At 42.3% G+C, this 15811-nt stretch overlaps 1 protein-coding gene across 1 annotated transcript in view; it reads right to left on the bottom strand.

Annotated features, from left to right (window-relative positions):
* LOC140196859 (dedicator of cytokinesis protein 2-like) overlaps window positions 1–15811 on the bottom strand; it is a 1243024-nt gene that overhangs the window by 422224 nt on the left and 804989 nt on the right. Inside the window, exon 28 of the mRNA XM_072256747.1 lies at window positions 608–706. Within this exon, the coding sequence (XP_072112848.1) occupies window positions 608–706 (99 nt within the window). The remainder of the gene's footprint in view (window positions 1–607; window positions 707–15811) is intronic.

The following is a 15811-nucleotide window of genomic DNA, read 5'->3' as shown; positions in this document are numbered from 1 at the left end:
GTAAGATGTATCATTCTATCTGCGTGTTCTATGTTAAACTTAGGTTGTTATCCCTAGAGTGTCAGGGGCTGAGGGAAGACCTTACAGACTTTTTTTTTAAATAACAAGGGTAGGGAGTTAGAATTTTTTTCCCCCAAGGAAGAAATATTGAACACGAGAGGTTACGGGGGTGAGTTTAAAGACACTGTGAGAGGTAGGAGTGGAAGGTGCCTGGGATGGGTTACCAAGGTAACAGTGGAAGCAGGCAGTCTGTTGGAGTTTAAGATGCTTTTAGATGGACACATAGAATGATAGATATGGACGAAATACAAGGTCATTTTGTACAAATTGCTATCAAGATCAGCTCAACATGTGGACCAAATGGCCTATCCAGAGCCATCCTGTTCTAGGTTGCATGTTAACTCCTCCTGGAAAAGGTGAAGTTATTTTTCATAATCTTCACACTGGCTACGGAGGATTAACTTCTGGAGCTCAGTGCCTTAACGACAGATGCTCAGGCGGCAAGTTAATCCTGCGTTGAACAGCTTGGAAAATATTGGCATGGATTTAAAAAGCAAAATTACATTTAGGCGAGGATAAAGCAGGAAAGTCTGCTGGTGTTACATACCATGAGGTCCTGTCGTGTCTGGAACATATTGATGTAATTGACATAATGTGCATATTCCATTTGGCTGAGAATAGCTGTCATACAAGCCACGTAATTGCTCTGGAAAAAAAAGAGAATAGAGTCAGTTTGAGAGGAATCAGAATCAGGTTTAATATCACCGACATATATCGTGAAGTTTGCCAGTTTAGTGGCAACAGTACATTGCAATACATTATAATATACAACAAAAAAAGTCAATTACAGTAAGTATATATATGCGTATCAAATAGTTAAATTTAAAATAGTGAAAAACAGAAATAATAAAAAGAAAGTGAGGTAACATTCATGGGTTCAATAACCATTTAGGAATCAGATGGAAGAGGGAAAGAAACTGTTCTTGAATCACTGACACCATCTTCTCAATAAAAGATCATCTATCTAGCTAGATTTCAAAATACAACAATTAGGAAACAGTACAACAGAGCAACAAACAATTCGCTCGAAGTACTCAGTGGGTCGAGCAGCATCTGCGATGGTGGGGGAGTGGAAGAAACTGTTTTGTTTGAGACCCTGCATCAGGAGTTAGATATGGCCCTTGTGGCTACGGGGGTCAGGAGGTATGGAGGGAAGGCTGGGGCGGGGTTCTGAGTTGGATGATCAGCCATGATCATAATAAATGGCGGTGCAGGCTCGAAGGGCCCAATGGCCTGCTCCTGCACCTATTTTCTATGTTTCTATGTTTCTAGGATGACAGCTGGTACAAAGTGGAGAAGAGAGGATGGGTTGAGACTGGAGCCTGAGGTAAGGAAAAGTTTGCAGCAGAGTCCTATGGAAACACATATTTGGCCCTTTGTCGGAGCAGATGGTCAGAAGATGTTTCCACTGGTGGAAAAATCTAAGCTTAAGGGGGTAATTCTCCAGAGAGGTGTCAAGGTGGGTGATTAGTTCCTTAACCGTTTAGAAATGAGATGAGAAGGAATTTCTACTCTCAGTGAGATGTGAGCCTTGGAAATTCTCCACTAGTGGCAGCTGCCTGCTGAATCATTAAATGCTTTCCAAGGCTAAGATGGATATTTGGGCAGTTGGAGCAGCAAAGGTAACAAGGAGGAACAGGCAGTAAAGTAAAGATGAAGCAAAGATCTGAGCAGCTATTACTTTACTAACAAAGGATACTTCTATCTTATAAAGTTGTCTTGCACAGAGGTGGATCCTTTGGACCATCATGACAGAATTGACGGCTTTCTGGCTAAGTTTATGGATGAGTTAGATGGAGGGACGGGTAGTGTTGAGGAAGCAGGAAGCCTGCAGAAGGATTTTGACAGATTGGGAGAATGGACAAAGAAGCGGCAGATGGAATACCGTGTGGGGAAGTGCGTGGTCATGCACTTCAGAAGGAGGAATAAAGGCATGAACTATTTTCAAAATGGAGAACAAATTCAGATACCAGAGTCGCAAAGGGACTTGGGAGTCCTCATGCAGGATTCCCTAAACATTAACTTGCAGGTTGAGTCAGTAGTAAGGAAGGCAATTGTAATGTAGATGGGTGGACCACCCTGCCTGGTGTGGTGTGGAGTCAGATACATTAGGAACATTTAAGAAACACTTAGATAGGCAGATGGATGATAGAAAAATGGAGGGTTATGTCGGAAAGAAGGGTTAGATTGATCTTAGAGAAAGTTAAAAGGGCTGCACAACATCGAGGGATGAAGGGTCTGTACTGTGCTATATTTTTTAATTTCTGGGTTATGTTCTAATATTAATATTCATTTTGAAAGGACTAATATATAAAAACAAAGATGCAATGCTGAGGCTTTATAAGGCATTGGTCAGATCACATTTGGAAAAATATAAGCAGCAGCTTTGGGCACCTTATCTGAGAAAGGATGGAGAGGGTTCAGATGACATTTACAAAAATGATCTCAGAATGAAAAGGCTAACATATGAGGAGTGTTTGATGGCTCTGGGCCTGTACTCACTGGAGTTCAGAAGAATGACGGGGATCTCATTGAAACCTACAAATATTGAAAGGCCTAGGTACAGTGGACGTGTAGAGGATGTTTCCAATAGCGGGAAAAATCTAGAACCAGAGGGCACAGCCTCAGAATAGAAGGACATCCCTTTCGAAAAGAAATAAAAGGAAATTTTTAGCCAGATATCTATGGAAATCATTGCCACAAATAGCTGTGGGTGTGTCATTAGGAGTGTCTAAGGTAGAGGCCGATAGGCTCTTGGTTTGTAAGGGCATCAAATATTATGGGGAGAAATCAGGAGAATGGGGTTGAGAGGGGTAACAAACCAGCCATGATGGAATTGCAGAACAGACTCGATGGGCTAAATGGCCCAATGGTCTTATGTTAATGCTGACCTCTCTGCTTATCTACACTTATCCCACTCTCCTACATTTGCTCTGTGTGCCTCGACTATTTAAATGCCTCTTAAATATAATGATTTTTTCTAATACCCCCACCTTCACAGGCTGCATGTTCTGGATATCAACCAATCGCTGTCAGAAAACCTTAATCTCTCACATCCCCTTTAAATCTCCTTCCGCTTACCTTAAGCCTTTGCCTCCTAAGTCTCTGATTTCCCTGCCATGGGAAAAAGATTCTATCTACTCTGTCTGTGCCTCTCCAATCTTCTATACTGTACTTCCATCATGTCACCCTCCAGTCGCCTCTATTCCAGGGAGAACATTCCCAGTCTATCAAATCCCTGCATCTCGGCATTGAAACCTTTCATCAGAACAGACACAATGAGACAACAGATTCTGGAGTTTAGAGCAACAACACACCAGGATCTGTTTCAGAGTTTGACAATTTCTGTCCTCCCACAGATGCCATTCGATTGGCTCAGTTCTTCCAGTAGATTGTTTGTGGCTATAAAGTTTCAGATTAATCTCGCTCCAAAAGGTCTCATTAAAACTTTAAGAATTTAAAGATCTACACTTCCTCTCAGTAAAAGTACACCAATCATTTAAAAAAAGAGCATTTCTCGAAGCTGCCTTTTTAACAAACTTTCCACTGCCATTATTCAGCACAAAATCAGGTCAAAATGGAGCATCCTCTGCTGTCAAACTGACCTCTTTCTTGACACAGTAATCGTACAGCCGTTCATAGTATGAGGCCAACACAATTTTCCTTAGCCAGGCATTGTCAGAGTGAAAGTAGCAAATGGAAAAGTTATGAGGGGGCTGTAAATGGGGTTCAGTGTCAATAGATTTGTCCTGCAATTCTTATACAATTTTTCTGTGAGCTTGTGTTGTGTGAAATCAGGTTCGCAGGTTCAGTGAGAGGGGACAGAAGACATTTGCTGCTGATAAATAAGATAACCATTTATTCACAGCACACGACAAACACTAAGCATTCAGTAAACTACTCAAGTTACACACAGTGGGAAATACTCATCTAAAGTGTGCACCTGGGCTCTCTCTTACTGCAGCACACTTCCATCATTTCCATGGCACCGGTCATGATCACCGGTCCATGGTGACCCGGAGAACGAAAAGACAAGAGTGTGCTTTCAGCGTGCTAGATTTATATTCTGCCACACCGTGATGACATCAGCTATATGGCAGCTAGCGGAATGGCTGCAATGCTCCTTAAATGGGCCAATCCCATAGGGCAGCGGCTTTCGATGAACAGGCAAAGTAGGCTCTTACTGCAATACTTTGGATCTATAACAAATGCGGATTGATTCAATTTTCTTTTAGGTTTCCTCTGGGTGCTCCGGTTTCTTCCCACAACCCAAAAGATACACAAGTTAGGGATAGTAAGTTATGGGCATGCTCTGTTGGCGTCAGAAGCATGGCAGCACTTGCAGGTTGCCCCCAGCAAATCCTCGACACATTTCACTGTATATTTCAATGTACATGTGACAAATAAAGATAATCTTTAATGTATCCATCATTAGCGGTAATGATCTCTCACTTTGTCAGTTGATAAGAGTATTGACCAAGAAATGTTTTCAAATTTAGCTCAAATGAGAAAATCTGTCTCTCTACAGAAACCCATTAACTGCACAATAATCCTATTGGTTCTGGACTGGATAGCTCTTCCGAAGAACATAGTTAATTATGATGGTCGGAGGTCCTCAAAATCCAGAGGTTGGAAAATTAGGGTTAGAGTCCGGAGGTCGAAGCTCAGAGGCCGAGATTCCAATTGTGGCGAGTACAGAGATCGAAGCTCAGACGTTCAGGTCCCAAGGGCGGCAAATCTGGGGATCAAACTCTGAGGGATGAAGCACTGGGGTTGGCAAGTCTGGGGAAGTCATGTTGGCGCTAGAATGTTATCGACACTTGTGGGCTGCCCCCAGCACATCTAAAGGCCGTGTTGGCTGTTAACGCAAACAACGCATTTTGCTGCATGGTTTGTTGGACAAGTGATAAATCCAATCCAAACTAATCAAGTCAGATCTGAAATTCCCTCATCACCCTATCCATCTGCCTCCCTTTGCAAATCTATCTGATGTAAAATGCACATCCATAATCCTTTTAACTGCAGAATATTTTGATGCCAAACTCTGATGTGAGATTCAATAATACAAGCTTTCACTCACACAGTTGATTGTGAAGTTGGAAGATGATGTAAAACATTACCAGTACAGAAATGGTCACTGAAACCAACAGATGGAAATTATCCTCGATTGAAACCCGTCCTTGTAAATATTTATGAGAAAAGACAACTGAAAACAATTTCTGCTCCCTTACACTTGCTCAGTGGCGCCCATCATTAAGGACCGCCCCCCCCCCCCACAATACCAGGGGTATGCCCTCTTCTCATTGCCACCATCAGAGAGGAGGTACAGGAGCCTGAAAACGCACACTTAACATCTCAGGACAGCTTCTTCCCCTCTGCCATCAGTTTTCTGAATGGACAATGAATCCATGTACACTACCTCACAATTTTTTTCTTTTTTTTTGGCTGTCTCTTTGCACTACTTATTTAATATATTTATACAGTACCGTGCAGAAATGTCTGGCATGTATTGCCAAGACCTCCGCACTGTCCGGTATTCGTCAATATGCAGCAGAGAGCAAGTTTGTAAATCTGACGGGAGCAAAGGATGTTGGGAGTGGTGAGCGTAGAGCACTGTGGGAAGGGTGTGAGACAGCTGGCAGAGAAGGAGTGTCAGGAGCAGGGGTGGGGGTGGTTGTGTTGCAGGTGTAGACACACCCATGCCTGCATCACCGGGCAAAATCATTCAATTCCAAACAATTGTTTTATTGATCATTACAGGATGGCTCTCTGGTGCTTCCCACTTCCATCCCCTCTCCCTTCTCTTTTTTCCCCAACCATGATATTCCCCTCTCCCTGCCCCTTCCCACTCTCGGTCCACAATAGAAACCGCTGTTTATCATCACTCAAATGTCATGAAATTTGTTTTTTTTTGCGGCAGCAGTACAGTGCCATACATAAAATTACTACAGAAATGAGCAAAAGTCTTAGGCACCCTAGCTATATATATGTGGCTAAGACTTTTTTTGCACAGTACTGTTTATATATTTCTTATTGTAATTTATGGTTTTTTTATTATTTATTGCATTGTACTGCTGCCACAAAACAAAAAAAATCACAACATACTGTATGCCAGTGATTTTAAGCTTGATTCTGATTATAGTAAGAAATACACATTAAAATCAGAAAGTAGTGCAAAAAGAGAGCATAAATAGTGATGTAGGGTTCATGAGTTTATTGTCTGTTCAGAAATCTGATGGCAGAGGGGAAGAAGCTGTTTTTAAAACATTGAGTATGTGCCTTCAGGCTCCTGTATCTCCTCCTCCTTGATGGTAGCAATGAGAAATGCCATGTCCTGGGTGATGGGGAGTCCTGACTGATGGATGCACCTTTTTGAGACATCACCTTTCAAAGATGTACTGTGCTTGATGCTGAGGAGGCTGGTGACCATGATGCAGCTAAATTAGATCTATTTTATGTATTGCACTGCACTGCTGCCACAAAACAACATATTTCATGATGTATGTCAATGATAATAAACCTGATTTTGATTCTGTACCTCTGCAGGTTATGGTTCCTCAAGCACCAACCGAGGCATTTGTCGCTCTGTTCAAGACTAATAACTTTCTGGGAGTTGTGAGTGCAGCCCAGTCCATCATGAAAGGCAGCTCCTCTCTATTGACTCAGTTTACACTTCCTTCTGCATCAGGAAAGCAGCCAACTCAATCACGGACTCCTACCATCGCAGTCATTCTCCCTTCTCCACTCTCCCACCAGACAGAAGATACAATAACTTGAAAGCACATGCCACTAGGCTGAAGGTGAGCTTCTCTCCTGCAGATATCAGAGTCTTGAACAGATCTCTCAAACTAAGGATAAACTCTTGATCTCCCAATCAACCACATCATGAACCTTGCACTTCTTTTGTCTACCTGCACTTCACTTTGTCTTTCTCCGGCAGATAGGGCTCGTCAGCCATGGTTGGCAGCTCATCTAGCAGAGAAAAACTCTGATCTTAAACCTCTGCTATATATATAGCAGCATGCCAGTGGTTCGGATTGGCTGTTTGGAAGTTTGATTAATCACTGAGCTTAGCAAAATGCTTGCAGACGTTTCGGCACCAATCAAGAAATCATCATCATCGTGCAGTTGAGGGCGTTGTCTCCTCAGAATGCTGGCTTATATACTCCTTCAGGGTCTGAATGGATATTGATTAGACATTGTGACCTGGTTGGCTGGTTCAAAACACTGAACAGTGTAGTAGTAGAAGTTTCTGATTGGCTGGCTTTGAGGTAGGGTCGTTGGGAAAGTTTGCTTCACTGCCAAGATCCCAGGATTACTGGCGATTCATCGATTTTTGATGTCACTGTTTTTCTTCTCTTCGTAAGGGTTCATATACCAGATTCTCTTCACCATTTACACCTCGGACTTCAACTACTGCACAGAGTCTTGTCATCTTCAAAAGTTTTCCGATGACTCTGTTATAGTTGGATGCATCAGCAAGGGAGATGAGGCTGAGTACAGGGCTATGGTAGGAAACTTTGTCATATGGTGTGAGCAGAATTATCTGCAGTTTAATGTGAAAAAGACTAAGGAGCTGGTGGTAGACCTGAGGAGAGCGAAGGTACCCGTGACCCCTGTTTCCATCAGGGGGTCAGTGTGGACATGGTGGAGGATTACAAATACCTGGGGATACGATTTGACAATAAACTGGACTGGTAAAAGAACACTGAGGCTGTCTACAAGAAGGGTCAGGGCCGTCTCTATTTCCTGAGGAGACTGAGGTCCTTTAACATCTGCCGGATGATGCTGAGGATGTTCTACGAGTCTGTGGTGGCCAGTGCTATCATGTTTGCTGTTGTGTGCTGGGGCAGCAGGCTGAGGGTAGCAGACACCAACAGAATCAACAAACTTATTCGTAAGGCCAGTGATGTTGTGGGGATTTAACTGGACTCTATGACGGTGGTGTATGAAAAGAGGACGCTGTCTAAGTTGCATGCCATCTTGGACAATGTCTCCCATCCACTACATAATGTACTGGGTGGGCACAGGAGTACATTCAGCCAGAGACTCATTCCACTGAGATGCAACACAGAGCGTCATAGGAAGTCATTCCTGCCGGTGGCCATCAAACTTTACAACTCCCCCCTTGAAGGGTCAGCCACCCTGAGCCAATAGGCTGGTCCTGGACATATTTCCTGGCATAATTTACATATTACTATTTAATTATTTATGATGCAACTGCAACGAAAACCAATTTCCCCCGGGATCAAGAAAGTATGACTATGACTATGACTATGTTGATGTATCCTTCTGTGGAGAACCATACTTTGAGAAATTCTTGTACTTTTCTTGTTCTTGCTTGAGCCAAGACTCTGGTTGTCGTCCAGTTGAAATGGTGTTCTCCTTTGTCTTCATGAGCTGATAGTAGCAAGAGTGGGTCATCCCTTCTGCTCACTAGTTGATGTTCATAAAGCCTGGTTGATAGGATTCTTCCTGTTTGACTAATGTAGTACTTGTCGCAGTCAGTACATAAAGTTTTGTAGATAACATTTGTTCTACCAGTTAGATTTTGTTGCACTTTGCATTTTAATAGGTTCCTCTGCAAAGTTGCAATCGGTTTGTGAGCAAATATGATATTGTGTTGCTGAAGCGGTCCTGCTGTCATTTCTGAGATGTTCTTTTAGCCAATCAGAATTTTCTGCTACTAAACTGTTCACAGTGTTCCGAAACAGCCAACCAGATCACGACATCTAATCAATATCCATTCAGACCCTGGAGGAGTATATAAACTAGCGTTCTGAAGAGATAACACCCTCAATTGCGCATCAAGTGATAGCTCCTCGATTGGAGCCGAAACATCTGTAAATATTTTGTACTGCCACGTAACAAATTTCACAACACGTGCCAGTGATATTAAAGCTGATTCTGATTCTGAACCTCTGACTCTGGCAGTCTGGAGTACCCACTTGCTTCAAGCAGGCTTCAATGATACCGGTGCCTAACAAGAACATGGTCACCTCCCTCAATGACTATCGTCCAGTAGCATTTACATCCACAGTGATGAAATATTTTGAGAGGCTGGTGATGAAACATATCAACTCCTGCCAGGGAAGGAACTTGGATCTGCTTCAATTTGCCTACCAGTACAAAAGGTCCTCAGCAGATGTCATTTCTTTGGATCTTCCCTCATCCCTGGAACATCGGGACAGTAAAGGTGCATGGATCAGGATGGTCTTTATCAACTACGGCTCGTCAATCATTACTATCATGGCCTCAACGCTGATCAATAAACTTCAGGACCTTGGTCTCAATACTTCTTTGTGAAACTGGATCCTCGATTTCCTCACTTGCAAGCCCAGTCTGTTTAGATTGGCAACAACATCTCCTCCACAATCTCCATTAGTATGGGTACACCACAAGGCTGTATGCTTAGCCCCCTGTCCTACTCGATTTATACTAATGAATGTGTGGCTAAGCCATATTTAAGTTTGCTGATGACAACACTGTCGTAGAGAGAATCAAAGGTGGTGACAAATCAGCATATAGGAGGGAGATAGAAAATATAGCTGAATGTTGCCACAACAACTTCTTACTCAATGTCAGCAAGACCAAGGAGCTGATTATTAACTTCAGGAGGAGGAAACTGGAGGTTCATGAACCAGTCCTAATGGGGGATCAGAGATAGACAGGGTCAGCAACTTCAAATTCCCAGGCATTACCATTCCAGAGAATCTGTCATGGGCCCAGCACGAAATTGCAAGTGCAAAGAATGTATGGCAATGTCTCTACTTCCTTAGAAGCTTGCAAAGATTTGGCATGGCATCTAAAGCTTTGACAGACTTCTATCGATGTGTGCTGGAGGCTATATTAACAGGCTGTTTCTCAGCCTGGTATGGAAACACCAATGCCCTTGAACAGAAAAGTTGACAATATGTGTAAAGCCCTCCCCACCATTGAGTGCACCTACATGGAGCTTTGTTGCAAGAAAGCAGCAACCACCTTAAGGGGCCTCTATGACCCAGGACGGACGTGCTCTCTCCTCATTCCTACCATTAGAAAGAAGGGAGACGAGCCTCAGGACTCCCCCCACCAGGTTCAGGAATTGTTATTACCACTCAACCATCAGGCTCTTGAACCAGGGGATATAACTTCACTCAACCTCACTTCATCATTGATATGTTCCCACAACTGATGGCCTCACAGTTACGGACTCTTCATCTCATGTTCCAGAGATATACTTATTTGCACAGATTGTTGTCGCTTGCACACTGGCTGTCCACCCTGTTGGTGCAGTCTTTCACTGATTCTATTATGGTTATTGGATTTACTGGGAATGCCCACAAGGAAATGAATCTCAGGGTTGTACATGATAAATTATAGGTACTTTGGTAATAAAATTTACCTTGAACTTTAAATTTTGAATGAAGCTCACCTTTAAAAGAGCTGGCAAGTAATTGACAAAGAGGAGAAAGAGTTTGATCGGCAGATGGAGCCAGGTGAGGGGCGTGATTGATGGAGGTAGCGACAGAGACTAGGAAGTGATTGGTGGAGGCAACGAATAGCTATAGATGGAATCTGATAGGAAAGGAAGGTGAAGAGGAACAACTAATATCCAAGTAGTGTTTTACAAAATGTTTTACACGATTCAGTTAGTCAAGCTTTGGCTCGATGGCTTCCTTGAGACTAACCCTCCATCAGCCCAGCTGAGGACTAGTGGTGCCAATTTGTAATGAGGCCTTTACTGAATTCAGTTTCTAGTCTTGGTCTCAGCCAAGGAAGCAGACTTCCTGAGCACTTACTCATCTCTGCCAATCAACATGTCCTCGAGCTTCTTTCTTACTCATACATACATCTTCCAATTCGCATTCAGCTCACCAAAACAGAGAATAATTACCATTTCTCCCTTTGACAGATTTAAACTAGTCTTTGGGAAGGATTTTTTTTTGCTAAATTTCCCTCTGGATTCATTAATAACTCTCTTATGTTTAACGTTTTCGCCATTTTAGAAATCACTTACTCAAAATGGACCAACACTCGATGATTTAAGAACAGCTTCTTTCCTTCCACCACTGAATTTACGAACAGTCCATGAGCCCTCCTTAAGTGCCTTTTGCCCTACTTATTTATCTTGTAACCTACGTCTTGCACTGTGCTATTGCCACCAGACAACAAATTTCCTGATGCACGTCAGTAATTATAAATCTGATTCTGAACTGTTAGGATGGGAAACAGCTTCTTCCCCCAGGCCATAAGACTAATGATTTGCCTGCCACCACCTAGGTCTCATCACGTAGGAAACGCCAATAACGTTATACATTTACTTTTTAACGTCTATTGTAAATGCACCTTACTAAGATATTTGTGGTGGTAATACTTCACGTGTTGTGTGTGAATTATATGTACCCTGGTCCAGAGGAACATTGTCTCATTTGATGGTACACATGTGTAAGGTTGAGTGACAATAAAGTTATTCTTGAACTTGATTCCGATTGCTTCACATCTCAGCTTTTTAATTGGGAGGATGGGACAACTCCCTTCTTTCCCCATCACTGCCTCCCTGCTCAGTTACCTGATGGCTGGGGTGAGCCCCAGGCTCTTACCTGGCCTTGGACAAATCCATAATCAAAAATGGATAATTAACATGGAACAGATCACAACACCACGGATCATACCGGTGCATATGCAGTTCTCCGTTCAGGGACGCACACCAAGATAAATATTAAAGTTCATCTTTATTTGTCACATGTACATCGAAACATCAAAATATACCGTGAAATGCGTTCTTTGCATCAGGGATGTGCTGGAAAATGCCATCAAATTATGCCCACAACTTACGAATCCTGACCTGTACAACTTTTGAATATGGGAAGAAACCAGAGCACCCGAAGGAACCCCAGCAGTCATGGAGAGAAGTTCAAACTCCTTACAGACAGAGGTGGGAATTAAACTCCATTTTACAACCGGTGTTGAGATTACTGCAGTTGTGCATAAGATCATGCAGGGCATAGATAAATAGCAGATTTATTACTAATACACTACCTTGAGATTCCTTTCCTTGTATTGGGGGGGGGGGAAGAAATACAAAAGAATTTATGAAAAACTATGCATAAACAAAGACTGACAAACAACAAATGTCCAAAAGAAGACAAATGCTACAAATAAAAAAAAACTGAGTTGCAACGAGTCCTTGAAAGTGAACCTGTAGGTTAAAGAATCAGTTCAGAGTAGTGGGGATTAAAAAGACCAAGATCACCTATGCCATATGACACGGCACATGAAAATGATGACATCGATGATGGTGATTGAAGTTATCCACTGACTTTTTCCCAGGCTTGGGCATCATGAACGAGAGGGCTAGGTTTAAGGTGAGAGAGAAAAGCTTTAACAGAAACTTGAGGGGTAACTTTTTTTTTAATATAGAATGTGTTGCGTATAATGCCTATAAAAAGCATTTGCCCCCATTGGAAGAGTGGATTTAATTTGGCTTTTTTGACACTGCTTAACAGAAAAGACTCATTCATGTCAAAGTGAAAGCAAACTTCTACAAATTGGTCTAAATTTATTGCAATTATTAAACACAAAGTAATTGATTGCATAATTACTCGCCTCTGCAGCAATTACAGCCTTGATCTGTGAGGACAGGTCTCTATCAGCTTTGCACATCTCAACCCAGCAATTTTTCCCCATTCTTCTTTACAAAACTGCTCAAGTTCCATCAATTGAGCGAACATTTCTTTTCAAACCTAGCCACAAATTCTCAATTGGATTGAGGTCTGGTTTCTGACTTGGCCACTCCAGGATATTAACTTTGTAGTTTTTAAGCCTTTCCTGTGTGGCTTTGGCTTTATGCTTGGGGTCATTGTCTTGCTGGAACACAAATCTTCTCCCAAGTCGCAGTTCTCTTGCAGATTGTATCAGGTTTTCCTCCAGGATTTCCCTGTATTTTGCTGCATTCATTTTATCCTATACGTCCACAAGTCTTCCAGGGCCTGCTGCAGTGAAGCATCCCCACAGCATGATGCAGCCACCACCATGCTTCACGGAAGGGATGGCGTGTTTTTTGATGTTGTTTGGTGTTGACTTACACCAAACATAGCGTTTACTCTGATGGGCAAAAAGCTCAAATTTGGTTCTATCAGACCATAGAACCTTCTTCCAGTTGACTTCAGAGTCTCTCACATGCCTTCTGACAAACTGTAGCTGAGATTTCATGTGAGTTTTTTTCAGCAGTGGCTTTCTCTTTGCCACTTTCCCGTAAAGCTGTGACTGGTGAAGCATCCAGGCAATAGTTGCTGTATACGCAGTCTCACTCATCTCAGCCACTGAAGCTTGCAACTCCTCCAGGGTTGCTATCGGTGTCTTGGTGGCCTCCCTCACTAGTCCCCTTCTTGCACAGTCACTCAGTGTTTGAGGACAGCCTGCTCTAGGCCGAATTACAGCTGTGCTATATTCTTTCCATTTCTTGATGATTGATTTAACTGTACTGTAAGGGATATTCAGTGACTTGGCAATTTTCTTGTATCCATCTCCTGATTTATACTTTTCAATAACCTTTTCACAGAGTTGCTTGGAGTGTTCTTTTGTCTTCATGGTGCAGTTATTGCTAGGATACTGCAGCTGGACCTTTCAGCTACAGGTGTATTTTTACTACAATCAATTGAAACACTTTGACAGCACATGGTGATCTCCATTTAACTAAATATGTGACTTTGAAAACCTATTGGCTCCACCAGTGTGTCATATTGTCGTTTTAGTGTGTCATATTAGAGGGGATGAATACTTCTGAAATCAATTATTTTGTGCTTCATATTTGTTATTAATCTATATGACTTTGTAGAGATCTGTTTTCACTTTGACATGAAGAGTCTTTCTGTTGATCAGTATCAAAACAGCCAAACTAAAACCACTGTGATTCAATGTTGTAAAACAATAAAACATGAAAACTTCCAAGGTACAGTTTTTCGTTGATGTCATTGTGTTTTTTTTTGGTATTTATTGTGAATACCTACAAGAAAATAAATCTCAGTATAGTATATGGGGGATATATGTAAATTGGTAATAAAATTTACTTTGAACTTTTTGAAAGACTGTTGAACAGGGTCATGAGTAAGAAAGATCAAACAGAGCCAAATGGGACTGGTTTGGATGCACATTTGGTTGGCATGGATGAGCTGGGCCAAAGAACATGTTTCCCTGCTGACTGAATTTATGGCTCTAAGATTATCCATTGAGTGAAAGTAACACTTCGGTCTGCCTGATACTTGCCTCTCCTCCATCAGAAGGTGCTATCCAAAACTCAATATTGCAGACTGACTTATCCAAGGTGCAGGACTATATGCTGAGAATCCGGAGCAATGCTCCTCCAAAGAGACCCATAGAAAAACCTCTTGGACATCACTGATGGAATATGTGTGAATGAGAAATCAAGGGAGGAAGTTGATTATTCTGACTTATACTGGCAACCATGAACCATGAATCAGAATCAAGTTTAATATCACGGACAGAGTGGACGTGGCAGAGTTGTTTCCCATGATGGGGGAGCCTAGTACGAGAGGGCATGACTTAAGGATTGAAGGGCGCCCACTCAGAACAGAAATGCAAAGAAATTTTTTTAGCCAGAGGGTGGTGAATCTATGGAATTTGTTGCCACGGGCAGGGGTGGAGGCCAAGTCATTGGGTGTATTTAAGGCAGAGATTGATAGGTATCTGAGTAGCCAGGGCATCAAAGGTTATGGTGAGAAGGCGGGGGAGTGGGACTAAATGGGAGAATGGATCAGCTCATGATAAAATGGCGGAGCAGACTCGATGGGCCGAATGGCCGACTTCTGCTCCTTTGTCTTATGGTTTTATGGACATGTGTTGCAAACCTTGTTCTTTTGTGGCAGCAGTACAGTGCAATAGATAAAAAATACTATAAGTTACCATATGAATAAATAATATAGTGAGAAGGAGTAATAGTGAGGTAGTATCCAGGGACCATTCAGAAATTTGATGGTAGGAGGAAAGATGTGGGCCTCCGTTGGTTGGGGTTGACCATAGATGTTGCATGCTAGCTGTCTATATCGAAGTTTTCTCCCATAGTCCAAAGATGTACTGGTTGGTAGGTTAACTGGTCATTGTAAATTGTCCTGTGATTAGGCTAGGATTAAGATTAGGGCATTGCTGGGTGGCTGAAAGGGACTATTCCACACTCTATCTCAATTTAAAAAAAAACATTGCATGTGTGTGGCAATGTGAATGAATGAGATTGGTGAGGACGGACAAGAGAATTCAGCGTGGGCCCGATGGACTGAAAAGGCTTATTCTGGCCTTCATGACTCTGTGAATGTATATTTCCTTTGGTTGCCTGAAATATGCTCCTTAAGTTTATATAAAATTATAAGAGGCAGAGGTAGGGGAGACAGGTCTTTTTCCCAGGGTAGAAATGTCAAATGCTTACAGGGCATAGACTGAAAGGGAAGGTTTAAAGGAGACGTTTGCAGGGAAGATTTTATCACACAGAGGGGCTTGGAATGCACTGCCAGGGGTGATGGTGGAAGCAGATATGATTGAGGTATTTACGAGTCATTTAGAATATACAGGGAGTAGAGGGATGTGGAACATTCACAGGCAGATGGGACAAGTCGTTATGGCTGGCACAAACATCTTGGTGTGAAGGACTAGTTCCTGTGCTATACTCTCCTCTGTTCCATGTTCCAAAGCAATATATTCATGAGATAGATACCTGACTTTATAGGGTTAAATTTCAGTCAGCTTAAATTAACATGTT

Source organism: Mobula birostris, chromosome 4 (assembly GCF_030028105.1).
Source record: "Mobula birostris isolate sMobBir1 chromosome 4, sMobBir1.hap1, whole genome shotgun sequence".
NCBI classification, from domain to species: Eukaryota; Metazoa; Chordata; class Chondrichthyes; order Myliobatiformes; family Myliobatidae; genus Mobula; species Mobula birostris.
Note: the sequence above shows the minus strand (reverse complement) of the source record. Positions and strands in the feature narration are given on the sequence as shown.